We start from the raw sequence: 19795 nt of genomic DNA, 5'->3' as shown, positions 1-19795 counted from the left end.
AGAAGATGCAGCAGCTTCAAGTTGTAGCTTGAGATAAATTAACATTTGCTATGTCAGAAGTACATGCTGAATAACATGATTTTAATCATTCATCTCACACTGTGTGTGTGTGTGTGTGTGTGTGTGTGTGTGTGTGTGTGTGTGTGTGTGTGTGTGTGTGTGTGTGTGTGTGTGTGTGTGTGTGTGTGTGTGTGTGTGGTCAGGTGGTGAGCCTTAAACAGGCTTAGAATTAATTCAGTCACTAAGTAAAAACTATACAAAGTTGGAAAATATGGTTATAGAATCTTGATGTTGAGCACTTTTTTGTGCTTTAATAATGACCAGTCAATAATGCGAGTGTTAACAATGATCACGAGCCTGTCAGTGATGAAGGTTCTTTCAGCAGAATTGATTATTACAGAATTAACTTCTGTTGTTAAGCAGCGGCTAAATTACCATTTGGATGATCTCTTATCATGAAACATTGATCATTGTATTGATCAACTTCAGTGTTGTTTCATAATAATAATAATAATATGTATGTTCATTCAGAGAGTCAGAACATTGAACTTCTATATTATTGTTTATTTGACAACAAGATCTCCTCCAGAGAAGCTCCCTCGCTCTGTAGGCGTTCAGCTCCTTTGGTGCTCAGCTGGCTTCCCTTTTCATGCGGACGTGAACGATTCTGAACATAAACAGGAGTTTGGTTTCATGTCAGTGAAGACACGCGCCTCTATCTGCTTGTTAGCACAATGCAGAGGGTGGAAGGTTGGGGAGGCGTTGGACGGCCCTGAGGAACGCCAACAAATCGTTCCCCATTTCTTGAGTTGTTTCTCATGGCTCCGTGTAGCAGACTGTAATTGTCTGTCAAGAGTGCCGCTTAGTTATGTTGCTTAGAAAACAGCGAGCTAGAATTTCAATAATGACCTGTTTTAGTTTTGTTTACCTTCTGTCTACAAGAATCAAGTTGACCTGTTATGAGAAGACTGAATTAAGTTTACAACACTTTACTCTCTTCATTTCCTGCATCCACGCATCCAAAGCTCCAAGAAAACAGCTCCCGACCTCTCAAGACATCATCGCACCAAAGCTTTTTCTTTTTCATTTTCTGTGTAGTTTAAAGTGGAAGGGGCTAATCCAGGCACCCATAGCTCCAGTTATTCATTTATTTTTCTTATAGATGAAGTTCTTCTGTCGTTTTGATCTGCATGAAACTCAAAAATGAACTACAGCGAGGGGCTGTTATAGGAAATTAGACGTTTCTTTAAAGAATTAAGGTGATTCTTAAACTGTTTTATTTAATACAGTGTCAGTGAAATAGTATTTAATACAAATTGTAAGTAGAGAAGGAGATTTTGATCAAAATATGCATGAAGTGGAAACTCTAGAATGGAAACAGCAAAATGATGATCTCCTGTGTGAATTGTTCAACGCAATAATTCAAATTTGAGGGTGAGAGCAAACCGCATGCAGAATGTTCAATTACAAAATTATACACTTTTCCTCCAAAGTCAGCGAGGCAAAATACCAAAACAGATCTGAACGACCGATGGGATGCTCTCTGACGTGGGTCACAATGGAAAGGCCTTCTGTTATGCAGAAGGATGTTCCTTCTGGGTGGCCTGCAACATCTGCGGTCGGCTGCGGGGGCGTGGCCTGTCAGTCTGAAAGACAACGAGCCATCTTCTCCTGCCGCATGGTCAGGAAGAAGAGGAGGAGGGCTCTTTGCCATAATCCGTTCAGACACACACACACTCCAGACATGAGGGTGGCACGCTCTTCTAAAGCCCGACTCAAAGACGAGGCGTCAAGAGGAGCTGTCTGACATCTGGGCCGTGAATCACACCGCTCACTGAAAGCAGTAATCAACACCAGACAGTGGCTTTAAATGACTCTACACAACTGTTTGTTTAGGGTAATCTAGAAGAAGAGCTGAGAGGGGAACTCCTCTCTGAATGGTGGAAGAATCTGAACTGCATAGACGTCGCCAGGGAGCAAAGAGATTACTTTATAACCCTGAACAACAAGATTAAAATGAATCATAATCAAACTGCTTGTGCCTTCACAACATTTCTTAGAGCTTCTGCAATGTGTCAATGCAGAATCAACACTGGTGAAGGGATCATGCACACTTGTTAACTAAACAAAATTATGTTTTGTGTCGACACATATTTGTGAGAAGATTATAGAATTCACTTTAGGGAACAATTTGACTGTGAACATGAGAAACTCAGAAGTTTCAACAGCTTTTCAACATGGTAAAGTATAAGTCATAAAATATCTGTAGTATGTGTGAAGATTCTCAGTTGTATATCTAGAAATGCTCAAAGGAAACTAAAGAAGAGAAGAAACATCTTCAATAATCTGTAAACAGATCCAGTTGCCTTTGTATCAACACTAAACATATCTTATTTTTAAAATGTAAATAAATATTATGTATATTTCAAAAATCACAATCATGTCAAAAAATAACAAACGTGTAAAAAAAAAAGAAAACGTGTAAAACATGTCAAATGACAATATTGCATGTGCCCCTTGGCTCACATTACTTTAAATTCCTGCTGGGCAAACTTTTCTTGAACACCTACATCACCAAATAGTACCAAACTTTTGTTCCATAACCCTCAACAACAATGCAACCAGGTAAAGAAATCAGATTAGGGATGGCAAGAACTTTTCTTCACTTTCTTTCTTCCCTATTGTTTTTAGTCTTTTAACTGCCTCCTCCACATTTGTCTTATCAGTTGTATCAGCAAACCCCTCAGTGGCCCGTCCATACAAGATGGAAACCCTGAACATGTGGGGTCACTGAACACAGATTTATGTGAATGTGAACTTTACACAAACTCTGCATGTAACTCAAAGTCAATGAGGAATGCGAACAGAAATATACTGTATCTTATTCCCTTTTAGTTTGCTAATCAAACATTTGCATACGATACGACAATAATTGAGGTGCACGCTGCAAGGTACCGGAAAATTAATTCATTGAATTCCCTCTGTCTGCCGTCTTAAACACACATGGAAAATGTGATAGTCATTATGTATCTGACAGAGTTTTGGAGCGGTTCCTCACCGTTCCTCTCCGCTTTAACTCCTTTTTTTGCAAACCAGGAAGCTGTAGGTTGATCTTGGCAACGTTCACGGCCATTTCTTCCCCCCCTTTCATTAACATTTTGGACTGTGAATAACAGATTTAGGAGGTTTTATTACTTATACCAGAAATAATAATCCCCAAATTCGTTGTTAAAGTGTGCCTGTGAGTTCTGCTGCCGGAGGTGTTGGAGAGCGTTCAGTGTTCACGGACACATGAGACTCACAAAAGTTATCAGTTAGTATTACAAAAGGGTGATGTGCATTACATTAAGGCCGAAAACACACACACACACACACACACACACACACACACACACACACACACACACACACACACACACACATTGGAGGGAATTCAAATGTAACATCTAACGTAGAAGCATGATCCCTGCAGAACAAAGAACTGCAGCTCGCCAAATCGAACACAAGTCCTTTCATGGGAGGCGTTAAAGGAACGCAGGTGTCTTGGAGCGCCGTCTCTGCGCTCTGCCATTCTTTTATTTAATTACTAAATCAATGACTCAGACCCCCTTGTTTGAACACCCCTTACAGGCTCTTAAAGAGAGGCCTTACTGAACTCCAGAAACCCTCCCCTGACATCTGCATGTGGGTCACGTCAAGGACAGCGGGGTTATTATGGTGTGTAAGAGCTGATAGGGGACTTTGCTGCTTTTCCTCACTCTAAAAGGTGAGTCAGAAAAGTCACGGACACTCGGATGATCACAGGCCACAGTGAAAATAGCAGCTAAATACCCGCACATGTGTTGCCCTGGAAAAAACATCAGTGATCGACTGTTTCATTCAGCCTAATGAAGGCATGACAGAGGGACTGTTAAACCCATCCATCGTGCTGTAGTTTCTATGCAGTGTTCAGCGTTGAAACATGTATTTAGATCTTTTACTTAAAGTGGCAGTCCACTGATTTTACACATCGAAGTTAATAAAGCAACTATTCTAAGTTTGAGAAAGTGACTCAAGTGGCATTTGGGTATTACAGTTTAGTATGGGATTTTTAATACAAAGACGTTACAGCCTGTGGCTGAAGAGTTGCATTATGGGAGGTAGGAGCTACATTAGGGACTAAAAGTCAGAATATCTCAGCCACTGATGCTCCAGTTCAACAGCAATGAATTAGTTTTTAACTCGTCTCAAACAAGTTCAGATAACAGAACAGAACATACACACACAAGAACAATCAGAAAATATACGTGAAAATCCACATATATAGTATATATACTGTATGTTTATATGTACTCAAATACAAGTAGCTTAAACTTATACTTGAGGACAGCATGTGTGTGATTTTCCAGCGCTGCTTTTGTCCTCCTAGGCTGTACTATGAGAGTTCCTCTGTGATCGGCTGCCATCTCCCCTCTGGAGGCCGTTCTTCACATTCGGACGGTTCTGTGGGATTCCAGGTTGAAAGGATTGAAATATAACAGAGATAAGACAACGTCTAAACGTCTGCGAGCGTGAGTAATGACGTCTGAGAAGCTGCAGAGCTAAACTAATGATTTTATAATTGTATATGCGAGTGCATATGTTCTTAATGTCACGAAGGTGGGTAGTTTGTGCTTCAGATAAACAGTTCCAGCTGGATCCTTTACCGTTACAACTCCCTCCTCTTTTCTTTATCTACGACCATCACACGCACACTCATCCCCTGATCTCCTCACAAAGAGCTCCTCTCATGCGCCTCCAATCCCATCCATCCTCTTCCTGCTCTTCTCTTACAACCGGCTGCGTCTCCTCCACCTTCTCCCACTTCCCTTTCACTCCCCTTCCCATCTCCTGGGATGCAACACCCGCTCGCCCAGCGCTCCCTGCCCTTTTAGCTCATTCAGCATTTTGCTCTTATCTCTCCTCCCATCTGTCCGGTGGTGTGAGATTCTCAGGGACTGAGTCGTGGAGCTGAGTCGTGGAAGAGATCTGACTTTATTTTATGAATCCTATAATACTTCATTATCTCTGGACGTCTGCTTGTGAAATAAAACTTGTCCCCCAACAATTTTCTGTCTCTCACACTACACTTAATTGCCCTTTTGCCACCACTTCCATGTCTCAATATTCCTCTAAAGTGTTTCAGGCTCCCCACATTTTCAAAAGTACTTCAAAAATGTATGGGTGACTGTTTTTGAGGCAAATCAACAATAACAAGTAAAAAAATGTAAGTGCCCATGCTATGAACCTTCCACATGACACAAGATGGAATAAAATGAAAGGACACATATTTTTGTATTATTGTACAAGCAATCAAGCTGCACACAGTTCTGTTTATGCTGAATTGGCCTAATTAGTCAACAAGCAACAGGTGTGGGGCAGTAAACCACAAATAATCCACAGCAGGTGTTAAAGAGGCGTGATACCTTTTGATAGAAAACATGTGTAAAGGCTATATGTGCTTGGAAATGCTTAAAAACAAATTCACAACCCTGAAATGGCATTAAATCGTTTTGAAAACTAGCACTCAGAAAGCCACCTCCTTGAAAGTCAAAGAGAAACCCTGTGTTTTATTGCTAGTCTGCCCCATTTTAGCAGGTGACTTCAGTAAGTGTTTTCTCATGTCTACTTTCGACAACAGGTGTTCAACCAGCTGCAGGTCAAGCTTCTCTACGTCTGGAGCTCCTTTTAACACAAAAGGCCACTATGAAGCACTAAGAAAATACGAAACCAGCAATAACTGATAGTTTTGTTCCGCTTGGAAGCAGCAGAAACAAGCTGCAAACACAATGGTGACACGTTATGAAGTTGATATGGTAACACAAAGTTGCATCCAAACAGCAGACACGAGGAACACAGGCATTTGTCTTCTGACGAAGGCACGTCCGCTCCAGAGGGGAAATATCTAATGTAGCTCTTTAGCTGCTTGTCACTGTGCGCAACGCCTTTCACACTAAGTTACAATTTCGATAACTGGAAATGAGAAACGGATCGAGAGAATCACGTTAGAGAAAACGTAATCGTTAGCAGCAACGAGAGAGGCACAATTATCCATTCATCCATGATCTGTAACCGCTTATCCTATTCAGTCGTGGGGCCTGAAGCCAAACCTGAGCCTAGCTGATGAGAGGTACAATAAAATGAATTTAAAAAGACAAATAGCACATGTGCTCACACACAGATATGTTTGCAAAGGCATAAATCTCAAGGCCAAAGGAACATTTTGAAGAAGGCTTTGTACGACTTTCCAAAGTATTAAGTGATCAAAAACCTGCCATGCAATGTTAAGAAACCACTAGCAGGCGAACCTCGAGAGAAAACCACAACACTATTCCATAAAAAAGGCCAAGAAACCACAGCAAAGTGCATAAAGATCCTCATCAGACATTCTGACAAAGACGCTGCCAAGTATCGAATGACAGTTTGTATTAAGTGTGTCAGGGTCTAGCAGTGTCAACATAACCCTGTTGGATCCCATGTTAACCAGGATGGATGAGGTGGTCGGTGAGGTGTCATTATGGCTGCAGCTGAAGGTGGTTGTGAAGTGATGCTCTTTGCCAGCGAAACCCACCGGACCGAACCGAGCCCCGGCTGTGCTGACACAGCTGGCTCCAAGGCGCAGACACCCCAACGCCATGCTCGGCTCCAGGAATGTTCCGGGCCTCGCTGGAGAAACCATAACAAGTGCAGGAAATAGATTAGTGCACTCTGGGTTCCACGCCGGCCGCAAACTCTCCTGAGCCCGGTCTCTCCAAACCCACATGTGTGGGAACAGGAGACACGGCGGCCGAGGGAGCGAGACCCCCATCCCGAGAGCGGTGGCGATCCCAGGAGGACCTGATGCATGGAGCAATCAGGCCTCCATTATTCAAGGACTGGCCTTGACTCCTATACCTGCAGACCAACATTCCTCCAGTAAAAATCAGTACAGTAATACCATCTAGCACGTTTATATAAAATATGGTGTCACTTAACTGTAAACTCAGTGATTTGTGAAAAATGTATACTTTGATATCCTGTCAGTTATTTATTACCAATATGTGAAGTTCAGCGCATTACATCTTTTCACAGGGAGTCTTGCTCTTTGCTGTTCTGACTTTGCCTCAATCTGTTTTATGTGTCTGAGGTTGCATTGATCTCTCTGGGAAAACCCACATTGCCACAGTGTTCTGCATTTACATTTCTGAAAATGTCCGCGCTTGAACTTGTTGCATTCGACATGTAAAGTTGTAGAGAGTAAACGATGAATACTGATAAGAGCAAGATAAAGTGAACACAAAATGGCTCGTGGTTGTGTCTCAGTCGGGTCAACTGACTGTAAAGCATGCCACATTTCTTTGTGGAGCTGATTAAATTTCAGCAGAGTAGGGTCAATAAGAATACAGCTAGTCCCACTGAGGTTTTGTGGATGTGCACAGGACTACACTTCTCATTGTATGTGTTATTCTTTAACTAAGAAGGGACCCAAACTTCAGAGTTGCCAGGTTTTTGTAACTGGAGGATTTCTGGTTTGACTCAGGCCAAGGTCCGACTGCTGACTGCAAATGCCCAATGATTATACCAGCTCTAAGGGAGCTGAAGGGGTTCAGCCAAAGCTCAGGTAGTTTTCTATTTTATTCTGACGGCCTTCTTATGCCAACCCCCCACTGAAAAAGAAATATGTTTAAAGCTTGAGCACTGTGGAAGCAATTCCGGCCTGGCTTCAACTTGGCAGGGAGAGAGATGGGATTACCAGATGAATTCACTCAGTGTGTGTGTGTGTGTGTGTGTGTGTGTGTAGGTGTGTGTGTGTGTGTGTGTGTGTGTGTGTGTGTGTGTGTTGTGCAATTTCACTTGTATACAAACGAGTGGAAAAATGCAAACACATTGTGTGTATTTGTGTAAATATACATGATGTATGCATACCTTCTGGATTACGTTTGTGTAAAATAAAGAATCAGAAACAGTTCACTCTGTTTAAAATGTGTGTGTGTGTGTGTGTGTGCGTGTGTGTGTGTGTGTGTGTGTGTGTGTGTGTGTGTGTGTGTGTGTGTGTGTGTGTGTGTTTCCTCAACATGCTCTTTCGGACCTACAGAAAGCTGACTCGTTACTTTGCCTGTAAAAAAAGCACCATACTTTCGAGGATATTTCAACACTGTCACTAAGTGTTACTTGCACTCATGTGTTGATTTTACATGTTGTACTTTCTAATGCAGAACGTCTGGAGGAAAGCCTGCGTCTGTTGTTGTGGAGGAACAAACTGATTGAAAGCTGTGTGTTGTTTGCAACTTCATTTCAGCATTTTAATCTAAAACTGAGACGTGTGCAGCAAATCCAAGAATTCAAGTGACTGGAGGAGAGTTTTGTAAAGAACATTCTTGTAGGATGAAGCTAACCATCAGACCTTGTGGTTTATCATTGCTCCTTTATCTTTCCTCATGCACTTTTATCAGGAATACTTAAAGCACACAAGTCACCGTGGACCACAGTGCCATGTTTTCTTTACAAAACTGCAGTCCATTTTCCAGAGCATATAAGTTTAAAGACTCATTTATTAATCGGCAACCATTCACTTCTAATCATTTCAGTAAGGTATGAAAATCACTTTGCAGAGACTTGAAACCGATAATTCATCACAGGGAACATTACGTGACCTTTCTATTTGCCTTCAGTCATGCAGTTGCAAAGAGGCACTTGTATTGTGATATCTTCAAGTGAAACTATGAGATCTAAAAGCATCCGAATAATCCAGCAAATATACAAACTTCCTGTTTGCTGTTCATGTTTGATTTCTTATAAGCTGTATCTATGTTTTTACCCAAGGGGGCTTCACAATTTGGAATATGTATCAATGTCTTCAAACTGCAATGTGCTTTTCATTGAGTATTGGAATCGCTGGAAGTCAACGGCTTCCTGGAAAGGTTTAGAAAGTAGTCAGCTGTAATAGCAAAGTATGTGAAATGTGTATCGACACGCTAAGAAAAACAGAAGCTCCCTATTGCATTGTCTCTTAGAGAAGTCTACTTCTTAAAACCTGCCAGATTGAGTGTTCTCAGTGGCGACTTTGTAATAGTCACAGCTTTGACACATCACAACTGTTCAAACACAATCAGTCTCCTGGGAGAATGCAATGAATTAAAGCGAAACATGCAGTGATGAAAGAGCTGCTTGTTCCCCCTGAGTACTGAGATTGTAGTGCTAATAGTGAAGGAATGAGGGCCTGTGATGGTTTGCATGAATGCAGCTCCATTGCACAACAAAGCCTCCGGAGTGGTGAGACCGACCCTTGGAGTCGGCCCCTCCAAACAGCTGCCGTGTCCCTGAAGAGGGCCAACGGTACTCAGCTCTGAGTTCAGCAGCTCTCCCTTCCTACTCCTCCGAATGTCAAGAGTTCATCTGAATGAAGTTAAAAGTTGAGAGCAGGATTTGGCTCCCCGCCCTGCAGCTCTCTAATCTAATCCATGAGCGGCAACCTGCACGCGCTCGCAGAGAAAGGCAAACAGGATGCTTCTACTCGGGTAACTCGGATAAAAGAGATTGTGTTTTAACACAGCTTGAATTCCTCTCAGCTGGTGGCGTAGTCCACTGCCTCACATCCACCTCTGTGGACCTCGGCCCGAACTGTGTGTGAGTGAGTCACGCTGCAGCAACACCCCGACTACAGAGACACGGAGGCTCCTGATTCCAAATCAACGTTGAATCAACAGAACAGTGATGGAGCACGCGCTCCCTCTCTAAGGAAAGCACTAATGATGTGTTTGAGTGTGTGCGTGACATTGCGTTTGCCCTTTGCTGCCAGTTTTTTCTTCTTTACCCGAAAGCATGAACGCATGCACTTGATGGCAAACATATGCCTCACAAAACCCACCGGCAGCGACCGGAGGAGCAGAGAAACAAACCGACCCTTTCTGCTTGAGAGCAGTTTGCACTTGATGATCGTTCAGGCGGCATCGTGTGTGACACATTTTGCATTTACGAAATAAAACGCTGCGAAACAACACTTCAAATCGTGTGAACAGAATGGACCATATTGGTTGCCGCAGGGGAAAGAAACGAGCTAGAAATGCAAGCTTCAAAGGGTCCTTTTGCCAAGATAACTTTTCCATTTTACAGGAAGCATTAATGGGAACTATTAAACCTGGTTACAGTGAGGTCTGTGAATTACTCAGCGTAAAGCGGAGACTTTTTCCTGGAAAGACGTGCTGCTGTTTTATTACTGGAGGCAAAAATCTCAGGGACAGACGTCCCAAAACCTGAGAAAAATACAGCACTGGTTGCATGGCTTGATAACACTAGAGGTGCGTGTTTGTTATTTGGGTTAACTGACCATTTAAGCTCTTCTTCCTTGTTTGTCTGGTTCACTGCCAGAACAAGTCCAATGTGAAAACGTCTGAAAATGGGGCCCGACTCACACAACCCACGTGGTGCATGTGTATGTACACCAAATGCATGTGAAGTCTGTCTGCACCACAACAGAAAGATGTATGTTGACTACAATTTCAGTTTGAGTAACTTCACATTTTTGAGTTCCTCGCGGCATGTTTGTGCGAGTCAACGCGTTTAAGTGACTCAATTTAAGTGAATGAAAGGGAGAATCGGGTTTCTAAAATCTCCTTGATCTGGTGAGCTCTGTCAGCGGTCGTTGGTTGTGTGGTGAGGTGGACCTCACAGCCTGTCAGCCACATTTATGTTCAACTCAAAACCCTGCAGAACCATTGGCAACCAAATATCAGGACTGTTGAGGCTCTGGCAGCCTGCTATCTGTCCTGATATGAAAAATGTGTCTTTTTCGTGGCGTTACCTATCAGATTCAAGGAAAGAAAAATCCCAAACACTATAGCGGCTTTAATTCACAATATTTTATTCTGAAAACCATCAAATGTTTCATGATAAGAGCTCCAAGTGTGTCGGCTTTTCTCTCCTCCACCTTAAGAAAAGAGATTTTTCACTCACCGAACCTCTTGTATCCAAAAGACTGTACTTCCTCCTCGTCTGCAAAGTCGTCTGTGTGACATAATCAGAAACATGACATAAGTAGGTCATATGCACACTACTAGGCGTGCACATGTGTCTAAAGCAATTGGTGAGACAGTACAATCAAAGTAAAACAGAAAGAAACGCCACAGGGCAGCGGCACAGAGCCAAGTATTCATAATGTTATTCTTGAGTACAAAGACCTCTGTTTGGCAGAGTGGAAGCTGCCAACATTAAGGAGATGGTGGAGTATCATCTCTAGACTGTCTGCATATGTGTGTGGAGATAGGAGGTCCAGAGAACTGTAAAAGCCACAGGCTGCGGTTTCTCTGGGTTGTTGACAATAAACCCTAATTACACTGTGCTGCACTACACTGAAGACTGGAGCGGAGCAGAGAGAACATCACTGGTAATGGTAAACAGATGGGATCCAGAGGGGAGACAGGGTTGAGCCCAGTGTGTGTTTGTTGGTGGGGGGTCAGAGGGGGTTAGATTGTATTTCACCTCAGTTTCTCCTGGTGGAATGAACATTGCAGTTATCAATGCCGCAAATACAGTACGTTGCTTTTAAGAGGTGGAGTGTCAGCATAAATACAGTCTGGTTTTTCTTTAGCTTGATAAAGTTGTTTTTCATTATTACAAATTCTACAAGTAAAATAAAACATGATTTGGTCCTTTTATATCTTTAAATTGGATGGAACTATGTGGTGTAAGAAAAGAAAAACATCCAAGTATGTCACAACTTTCTGCACCGCATTACCATAATGTCATCCAGATGTGAAGCATGCACCACAAAGACATACGCGCAGGAATCTTCAAAGAGTGGCATCTGTGCATTTGGAAAACACACAACTTATACAAGTATTAGCTGCACGTAAAGGAAACATACCTTTCATGGCGTTTTCTAAATCGGTGAGGGTTGTAGAAGAGATGAGGACCCCTGTCACTTTCTGCGCATCTCAGCATCCAGTGCAATGGTGCAAACTTGATCCACGACACACACTCATAAAAGAAATAATACACCTATAAGTATGTCTTCATGTCTTCAGTTTAAAATCCCATCGTCTCTGTTCTCTTGCTCGCTTAGTTTCAGAAGAGTTTTAGCAGGAGTGATGTGATGTTACCGGAGCCTGGAGGAGTAAGACGTGCAGTCTTTTTTACTACCAGTGTAAAGTTACATAGAGAAACAAGATGCACTTCCGGTGGCACTTTCAGAATTAAATCGCCTTTTTGCGGAAAACGGTGTACGAAAATTAACTTTTACTTTTGCAATCTAATAATTCATTTTCAATCTGAATATTTAGCTTTTTATCTGGATTCTTCCCAGCACAAACTCTAAAGTAAAAAAATAACGTTGCACATTGTTAACCCTCTGTACAAAATACATTATTTTTTACACTTTTGTTTGTATACTAATTGAACAAACATAATGTGGCTTCACATGTCGTAAATGGGCCCGCAGACGACATGCGGTTAACAGCATGGCTACGGCGTTACCTATGTCTTGATACCCGACACACCCCGACAGAAACACACACACCTGTCCTCTGATTGTCGAGCAGCGAGGCCATTTGCAACACAATTACCCACAAAATGACTTCATCAAAATGCCATATGTGTGCTATCAGCGTCTGTCAGGAACACAAAGTTGCTTTATCTCTATCTGCACAACAATAAAGACATATTTCTGACCTCCCAAATCTAAAAGGTCAACCTACAAAACTCTTATTCTGAAGGCTGTGCCTCATTTCCGGTGCTTTCCTGGCTACACCGTCCCCAGCTTCCTTTGGCCACAGCCCCTGTCTCGCTCGGGGTTTTGAAGTGACTGTCCCGTCTCTCCCGCTGCGCGTCCCCTGTCGGGCCAGAGGAGGTGCGGACAGACTGCGGGACGTCGTGCAGCGTCGCAGTAATCCAGCCGGAGATGAGATTAGGTTACTGGGGGTTGATGGCAATCACGTCCCCGGGTAAAAAGTCTGGTACCCATTACAGATAATTTCAAAGGTTTGAGGAGGTTGAGCGACACCGAAACGGTGACATTTCAGTGCAGTTCTTGTTTTTGTTTTTCATATTCACATCTCGTTTCCTTTTAGGATGAAAAATGACTTTCATATTCATGTGATATTCCTTCAGGGCCATTTGTGATTCTCCATAATATATTACTCATGTGGTTTGGGGTATTTTATCAAATGATTTATCATTATAACTCCACATTCCTAATACTGAAAAATTTCCATATTTTCAAGACATATTTTATTACAGTTAAATTATTTTAACCTGGTCCAGGGCATGCAATTTCTTTTAGGAAATTGCTAGAAATAAGTCTGTTTCCTCAAACAAAAACAGATAGCGACATTGAAATGAAGAAAAATAAATAAAAACAAATACTTGGAATACATTTTATTAACTAAGTTGCCTTACTTATTTGATTGATGAAAACAACACTGTAGATAATGTTTGTTTTTTTTTTGCATTTTAGTGCTATATATTATCTGTTCTTAAGAATAATACTGTCTGTTTTATAGGACACAAGATTGATTTACTTTTATGTGATACATAATATCTATTTTAACTGTTTTATTAGATGATATAGATCTGTGCATTTGTTTACTTTTGCCATAACAATGATTTATGAAGCATAAAATGGTCCCAACGCCAGCCAATACCGACGACGATCGATCAAAATTACACTGCGAGGTTCAGCGGCCATTTCCCTTTGACTCCTCGAGGTGCAGTGATAATTTCAACAATTCCTGACTCCATAATCTCTCCAGCCTGCAGATGCAGATCACTGATCAAAGGCACAAAACAGCTGCATCAGACATCAAAGAAATTAGACAGACCCACTTTTGCGTCTGCAGGTTCGTGTCACTGATGTTAATCTTTTTACACTCGCTCAGTTCAAACCAAGTGATTTACAGGAAGAAGATACAGATAGCACCAACCGTTCCAGCTATAAAATCATCAGAGCTTTAAAAAACATAACACAGACTTTCTTTGAATAACACACCCTTCAAACAGGCTCCGTAATAGCTGGAGTTTGACCCAGTCCACCACAGCTTAGATTCCAGACTCGCCTGAGATGATAAAGCGACTAATTACTTGTTTTCCTAAAGGCTTCAAAACTGTTATTTTACTGTCGGCTATAATTGGAGCAGCAGGCTGGTATTAGGGCCCAGATAGGGATTGTGGCATGCTGATAAAAAGCAGCTGAGGGTCAGGTATCTTGCAGCCTTGCTCCTGCTGGTCCTCATTCAGAGGTTGGGACCTCATTTGCTGGGTCAAGGCTTTTTAGCAGTGGGCTCAGGTTAACAGAGAGCTGAGAAAGCACACAGGAATTCCACATTCGCCACGCTGCTGCCCTGTTGAGATATCCCGATAAGAACAACTCCGATTATCTTGTGTGCAGCAGGAGAGAGTCGCTGCTGCTAGAGGCCTGAAAGACAGGAAGCAAGAGGACTCCTCACGCAGCGTTGACACAGTATGATGGATGCTCTCGGGTATAAATACGCAGCATATGGTACTTGATAGGAAGTTAGAAGCACACCCAATGCTTTAGTGGTTTTGTATTAGCATCTGCACATGAATACATGCAGTCCCTCTGCTCCTCCTGTTGGCCCACGAAGCCGAGAGCATGCCAGTGGGTGCCGGGTCTATGCAGGAGGCTCAGGCTGACTGTCAGGCTGATAGAGATCAGAGCACAACATTTGACCTGAGGACGGCTCTGGAGGATGTTGGGACACAATTAAGTGAGATATACCTGCAAACAATTAAGCATGTAATGTTTAGAGTGCATGAAGTCACGTCTCAAACTGCTCTAGTTATGCATGTGCGCATGAGGCTTATGCCAACTCACTAATAGGATCTGTGCTGGTGAGTAGGTCCATAAAAATAGAACAATCCTTTGAGGAAGCCTAACTCTTATTTCTCCAACAGCACAACCTGCTGCTTTTGTTCTGGAGTCTGGTGTTTACTCACAGCCGTCAAAGGTAAATATACTTTTAGAAACTATTTGGCTATTTACAATAATTCCTTCTGTCACGGTGGACTTGGAGAAGGTATTTCTTCAGAGGCAGCTTCAGATGCAATAGTAGTTTTCCTCTCCGGTTGATTTTAGGACTCGTGCATGGACAGTGGGATACAACGGTTGTCAGTGAAAGTTAAGGAAAATAATTAGCATCAGCATTGAAAAGATCCACAATATGACATATTTATTTAATGTGGATAGTGCCCGTTTGATTCATATTATTATATTTTGGTTTATTTCATATGTACTATATGTAGTTGCACACTGTTGCTGAATGTCCACAGTACAAGAATGCTCTAACTTATTTGCTAAGAAGTGAATAAATAGTTATTTGAGCTTGAACTTTTGACAAGAGTATAGTAGAGTAATAGTTCAATTCCAGTGTATTCTGGTTATTATCTTGTTGTGTAAGGTGATCAAATAGACTGTTGTCTGCAGTAGCATCATGTTTATCAGGCTTTACACTGATGTGATAGTCCATGCTAATGAGTTCACTGTGGGATGATAAATCGCTCTTTTTGTTGTTTTAACGTTTCAATGGCCTCTATATCAAAAGAGAGAAACTGGCACCACCGTGTGGCAGGTTACTAACTGGCACATGACATGTTCCATTCAATATTATCAAAATAAAAGCCTGTTTTTTATCTATATAAGGAGCTGGTACTGTGTGGTGATCTATAGCAAAGTAATGAGTAACTTCTGCACTTTGCTACAGCGGTGAAGACACGATGAGGAGGCTGCTTGTTCAAATTCTTTGCATCAGCGGAGTCCTGCTCTGTGCGGCGGACTCTCCTCCGCTGAGCGAGGACACGCTGAGAGGTGAGGCCTTCATTCACGGAAAAACCCTGAGATGTACTTCTTCTTGCCAATATTGGGGAATTGCAGTATGTTACATTGGTGTGTGTGTGTGTGTAGAGCTGTCTGCAGCAGGAGAACAGTGTGTTGATGAGGAGATAAAGCGGGCGTTACTCGGGGTGAAGCAGGTGAAGTACACGATGGAGAAAAAAGAGGAGAAGCACCGACATCTCATGGAGGTGCTGAGACACAGCAGTGACAAGAAGAAGGTATAAACTGTGTTTCCGTCACTATCAAAATACGTATATTTAAACACGATGACTTTTCACAGAACATAGCCAGTCTAGTTGGGGCAGTTACATGCCAGTCTTTGTGCCTTATTCTGAAGGCCAAGACATATTTTCTGCCTCATAAATGCAAAGCCACACAAAGCCTCACAGAGAAACCGCAAAGCAGACAGTGAATAATGAATGTGGGAGTAAAGCTGGTTTAGGGACTTGGGGTGTAGTTTTACTGCAGTCGGGAAAAATGAACTGTCTGTAGATTAATCTCCTTTTTTAAATGTCATTTAAAAAAAAAAAAAGGCTTTCTGCCAACCACATCATATCCTCTCTGGCTTATTAAGAGGTAATGTATCTGTGACAGAATTTTCTCTGTTGGGGCTCCTTCAGGGCGCGATGCAGCTGGTCCGGGAAACAGAGCAGAAACTAGAGGAGGCTGAGCAGCAGTGTCAATATTTAACCAAATCCTCTTTTGAAGAATGTCAGCCTTGTCTTGAAGATACTTGTAAGGCCTTCTTCACGTCTACGTGTCGCCGCGGCTTTGCCTCTTTCTCATACAAGGTTTGACCTCAGTGCCTGAGCCACTGTCAGCCATTCAAAATGATAAGAGTTTGTCACAGGCTCAAACTGTGATGATTCCTTCTATGAATCTCTCTCTGCAGGTGGAGACGTTTTTCAGGAAAATGACCGCCCAGCTGGACGCCACGGAGCTTGTTTACAATCAGAATGAGGAGAACTCGCCTGAGAACCAGCTCCCAGAGGACGATGCAGATCTGGAGTTTCTGCAGGCAGACGCGTCGTTCAGCCAGCTGCTGTCAAACACCAGCCTGCTGTACAACCGGAGCACCACTCTGGTCAAAAAGATGCAACAGGTGCTCGGGCGTTCCTTCCTGGCGGCCTTCACCACAGAGGTCCGGCCCAGCCCGCTGTCGTCCATGCAGGGAAGCTCGAGCGCTGGCTTCTTCAGGACGTTGGGTCTGGATCACATCCTCGACTCAGTGACTGACTTCGGGAGGAATGTGCTCGACGAATTGAGCTCCACAGTGACCGAAGAAGCAGAGAAGTACTTTCAGCAACCAAGCACAGGTATCTGATGCCATTCGTACACTTGTTAAAACAGTATATACCATTTAAAAGTTGCAAACAATCCAAATGTGTCAATCTCATTTATTTCCTGTTGCAGTGCAAGACACCTGTAAAAGAAGGAAGGGTCATTACGTCACTGAACTCTACGTAGTATCTATTAGCCAGCGCTCTCTGTAATGTTTCCTATTATTGTCAGGTTGCATGTTATATGCCTCTACAAATACTTGCAAAATTAGAAATGGTGTCACGATGACATAATGACCTTTCCTTTTAAAGATTCCTTGTTGCAAAGTATGTGAATGACAGCTGACAGGAAGTAAACATGGACCCAAACCGAATCGCAATGTGATTCAATTGAAACGGTCTTTGTATAAAATAATGATGTATCCAATGTGACATCTCTTAGTGTATGTTCATCTACAAAGGTGCAGGACCCCTGTCTGCTTTGGGGCAGTCACACAGCAGATATCTGTGCAGACAACTCCGCAGACAAGCATCAGAGTGCTGGCAGCTCCAAAGTTTGTGCGAGACGTGTGAAGATTATTTGTCTAAAGGTAAAATAACTGGCACAAAAAAGTGTATTTTTTTTTTCATATACTGTACATTTCGCAGTCACATAGAACAGATTTGCAAACTGTTCCTATCTTGACCTTAAATGCAAATTCTGGCAAAATTGGGGCCAATTAAAAACTTCTAGATTGCAGAGTTCACTTTGAAGTGTTAATCTTGAAAACTAGACTTTCAACTGAGGAGGTATAATATGCATCACGTTTGGAAACATTTAGCAGGATGGTAATATTTAGATGGTTATTTGGCTGGTTGTTACTTAGACTGTTTGATTAATGGTGTAATGCCGTCTTCAGATTGATTGCTTTATATTTAATTTAACGGTATATAAAACAGAGAAAAGCAAATGCTCACATTAAAGAAGATTATGTTTTGCATTTTTGCTTATTGACTGAATAAGTTACCACAATTGTTGACTGAGGAATGAATCGACTAATCATTTAATCACTTTTTTGATTAGAACTGCTGGAGAACTACTCAAGTTTAAATATAACTGATGACCTTTTATTCAATAGAATATACTGCACTGTTGCAGCAGTTTGAAATGGTTGACTTTTACTCCGTCTTTCTGTTCTTGACGTCTTATCAATTATGTATACGCTTCTCTGTGTGTGATCATTTGTACTCACAGAGTGTCCCAGCGTTCAGCAGTTACACTCTGAGATGGAGGAGATGCACATGCTGCTCAACGCCTCGCGTCAGCAGTACGACGACCGGCTGGAGCTGGTCCAGACGCACACGGCGGACACACAGAGATGGCTCGGCAACATGGAGGACAAGTACGGCTGGGTCGGCCAGCTGTCCACCGGCACCGGGGGCCCACACGGCTCCTTCAGCGTGATCACAGTACGTCTGCAGTCATGGTCATTTGGGATGGTATGAGGGTTGCTAGGAGCCAAATGCGCTTTAATACTTATGTTATTTCCAGTTAATCCCATCTGCAACATGCAGAGTTAATTCTGTCACAGATAATTTACTTGATCCCTAAAATTAATCAACAAAGTTCAACTCCGAAGTATATAAAGCCAAAGTATTTAGAATAGCCCACACTGTGCATGATTATTTTGGTATGGAAAGAATCTTATTAGATTTTATTTTAATTTTATTATTTTGTTTTTGCCATCACAAGATTCAAGATATTTTATATTGTCATATGCACAGATAACTGACAGTTACTCCGTACAATGAAAAACGTATTTTGCTCATCCTTACACACAGAATTGCAATAAACTTAACAAATTAGAATTAGAATTAAGAATACAAAAACATGGCTATACATGCTAATGTATGCAAATATATATAAAATAAGGCACAAAAACATGACAACAGTATTCCACAATCAGTTTCACTGAGTGTATAAAGTGCATTGTTACAAATATATCAAGTATAGTTGTGACATGAGGTCACAGCTGTATCACGGATGCACTTCAACTCATTCTCAGGTTTTTCAGGTGAATGCACAGCAGCAGAACATGGGACCGAGAGCGGACAGCAGGGTGGTGGTCACCATACTGGACTCTGACCCAGTAACCGTCTCAGTGCCCGCAGAGCTGGAGGTGGACGAGCCAGCTTTTATCCAGTATGTAGCTCAGGAGGCTCTGACGCTCCGTAAACTGCAGATAAGAGGTACTGATCCCGGCAGCGTTGTGGCTTAGTTCATTATTTGGCTCCCAGCTTCACCTGCAGAGCTCCAACTTTAATATGAGTTACATGAAATGTGATAATTTGAAACAGACAACTTTACACCATTTCAAATCCCTGTGCTTTTCTTCAAATGCAATCTTATTCTAACACCCATAATGCAAATGATATATGTTATAATCCATAATGATGAGGTAACTAAGAAACAATCATAAATTGAATCCTTCATTGACCTTGTATTAAAGGATTAAATGCACCCATGTGCAATACAGCATTGTTTTTTGTAGCCATGGAAATATTTAAGCTCCTGACTTGCCTGTGTGGGTCTTCAAAAGCATATTTGTTTTTCTACACTTGCATTGAGTAATGTTATGCTGAATAAAGAGTCCAGTTCTTGAACAAGTAAGCCCATCTTTGTAAAACTTGAATA

The 19795-nt window shown here is 42.1% G+C and overlaps 2 protein-coding genes across 2 annotated transcripts in view; one reads left to right on the top strand and one right to left on the bottom strand.

The window, feature by feature from the left end:
* LOC306750765 (collectin-12-like) overlaps nucleotides 1-11867 on the bottom strand; it is a gene marked incomplete at its 5' end in the record, with an annotated part of 30933 nt that extends 19066 nt beyond the window's left edge. Inside the window, 2 exons of the mRNA XM_079234238.1 lie at nucleotides 10951-11001; nucleotides 11861-11867. Coding sequence (XP_079090364.1) covers nucleotides 10951-11001; nucleotides 11861-11867 — 58 coding nt within the window. The remainder of the gene's footprint in view (nucleotides 1-10950; nucleotides 11002-11860) is intronic.
* A 3856-nt stretch (nucleotides 11868-15723) lies between these two features.
* Nucleotides 15724-19379, top strand: LOC306750764 (clusterin-like protein 1; the record flags this gene model as incomplete). The annotated part of the gene is made up of 7 exons (XM_079234237.1): nucleotides 15724-15814; nucleotides 15911-16059; nucleotides 16462-16632; nucleotides 16734-17157; nucleotides 17583-17711; nucleotides 18356-18570; nucleotides 19176-19379. 7 exons carry the CDS (start codon nucleotides 15724-15726, stop codon nucleotides 19377-19379), a joined length of 1383 nt encoding a protein of 460 aa, XP_079090363.1.
* Between the last annotated feature and the right edge of the window lie 416 nt (nucleotides 19380-19795).

This window comes from Taurulus bubalis (assembly GCF_910589615.1).
Source record: "Taurulus bubalis genome assembly, chromosome: 18".
NCBI lineage: Eukaryota > Metazoa > Chordata > Actinopteri > Perciformes > Cottidae > Taurulus > Taurulus bubalis.
The sequence above is the reverse complement of the archived record's forward strand: the minus strand, read 5'-3'. Positions and strand labels throughout refer to the sequence as shown.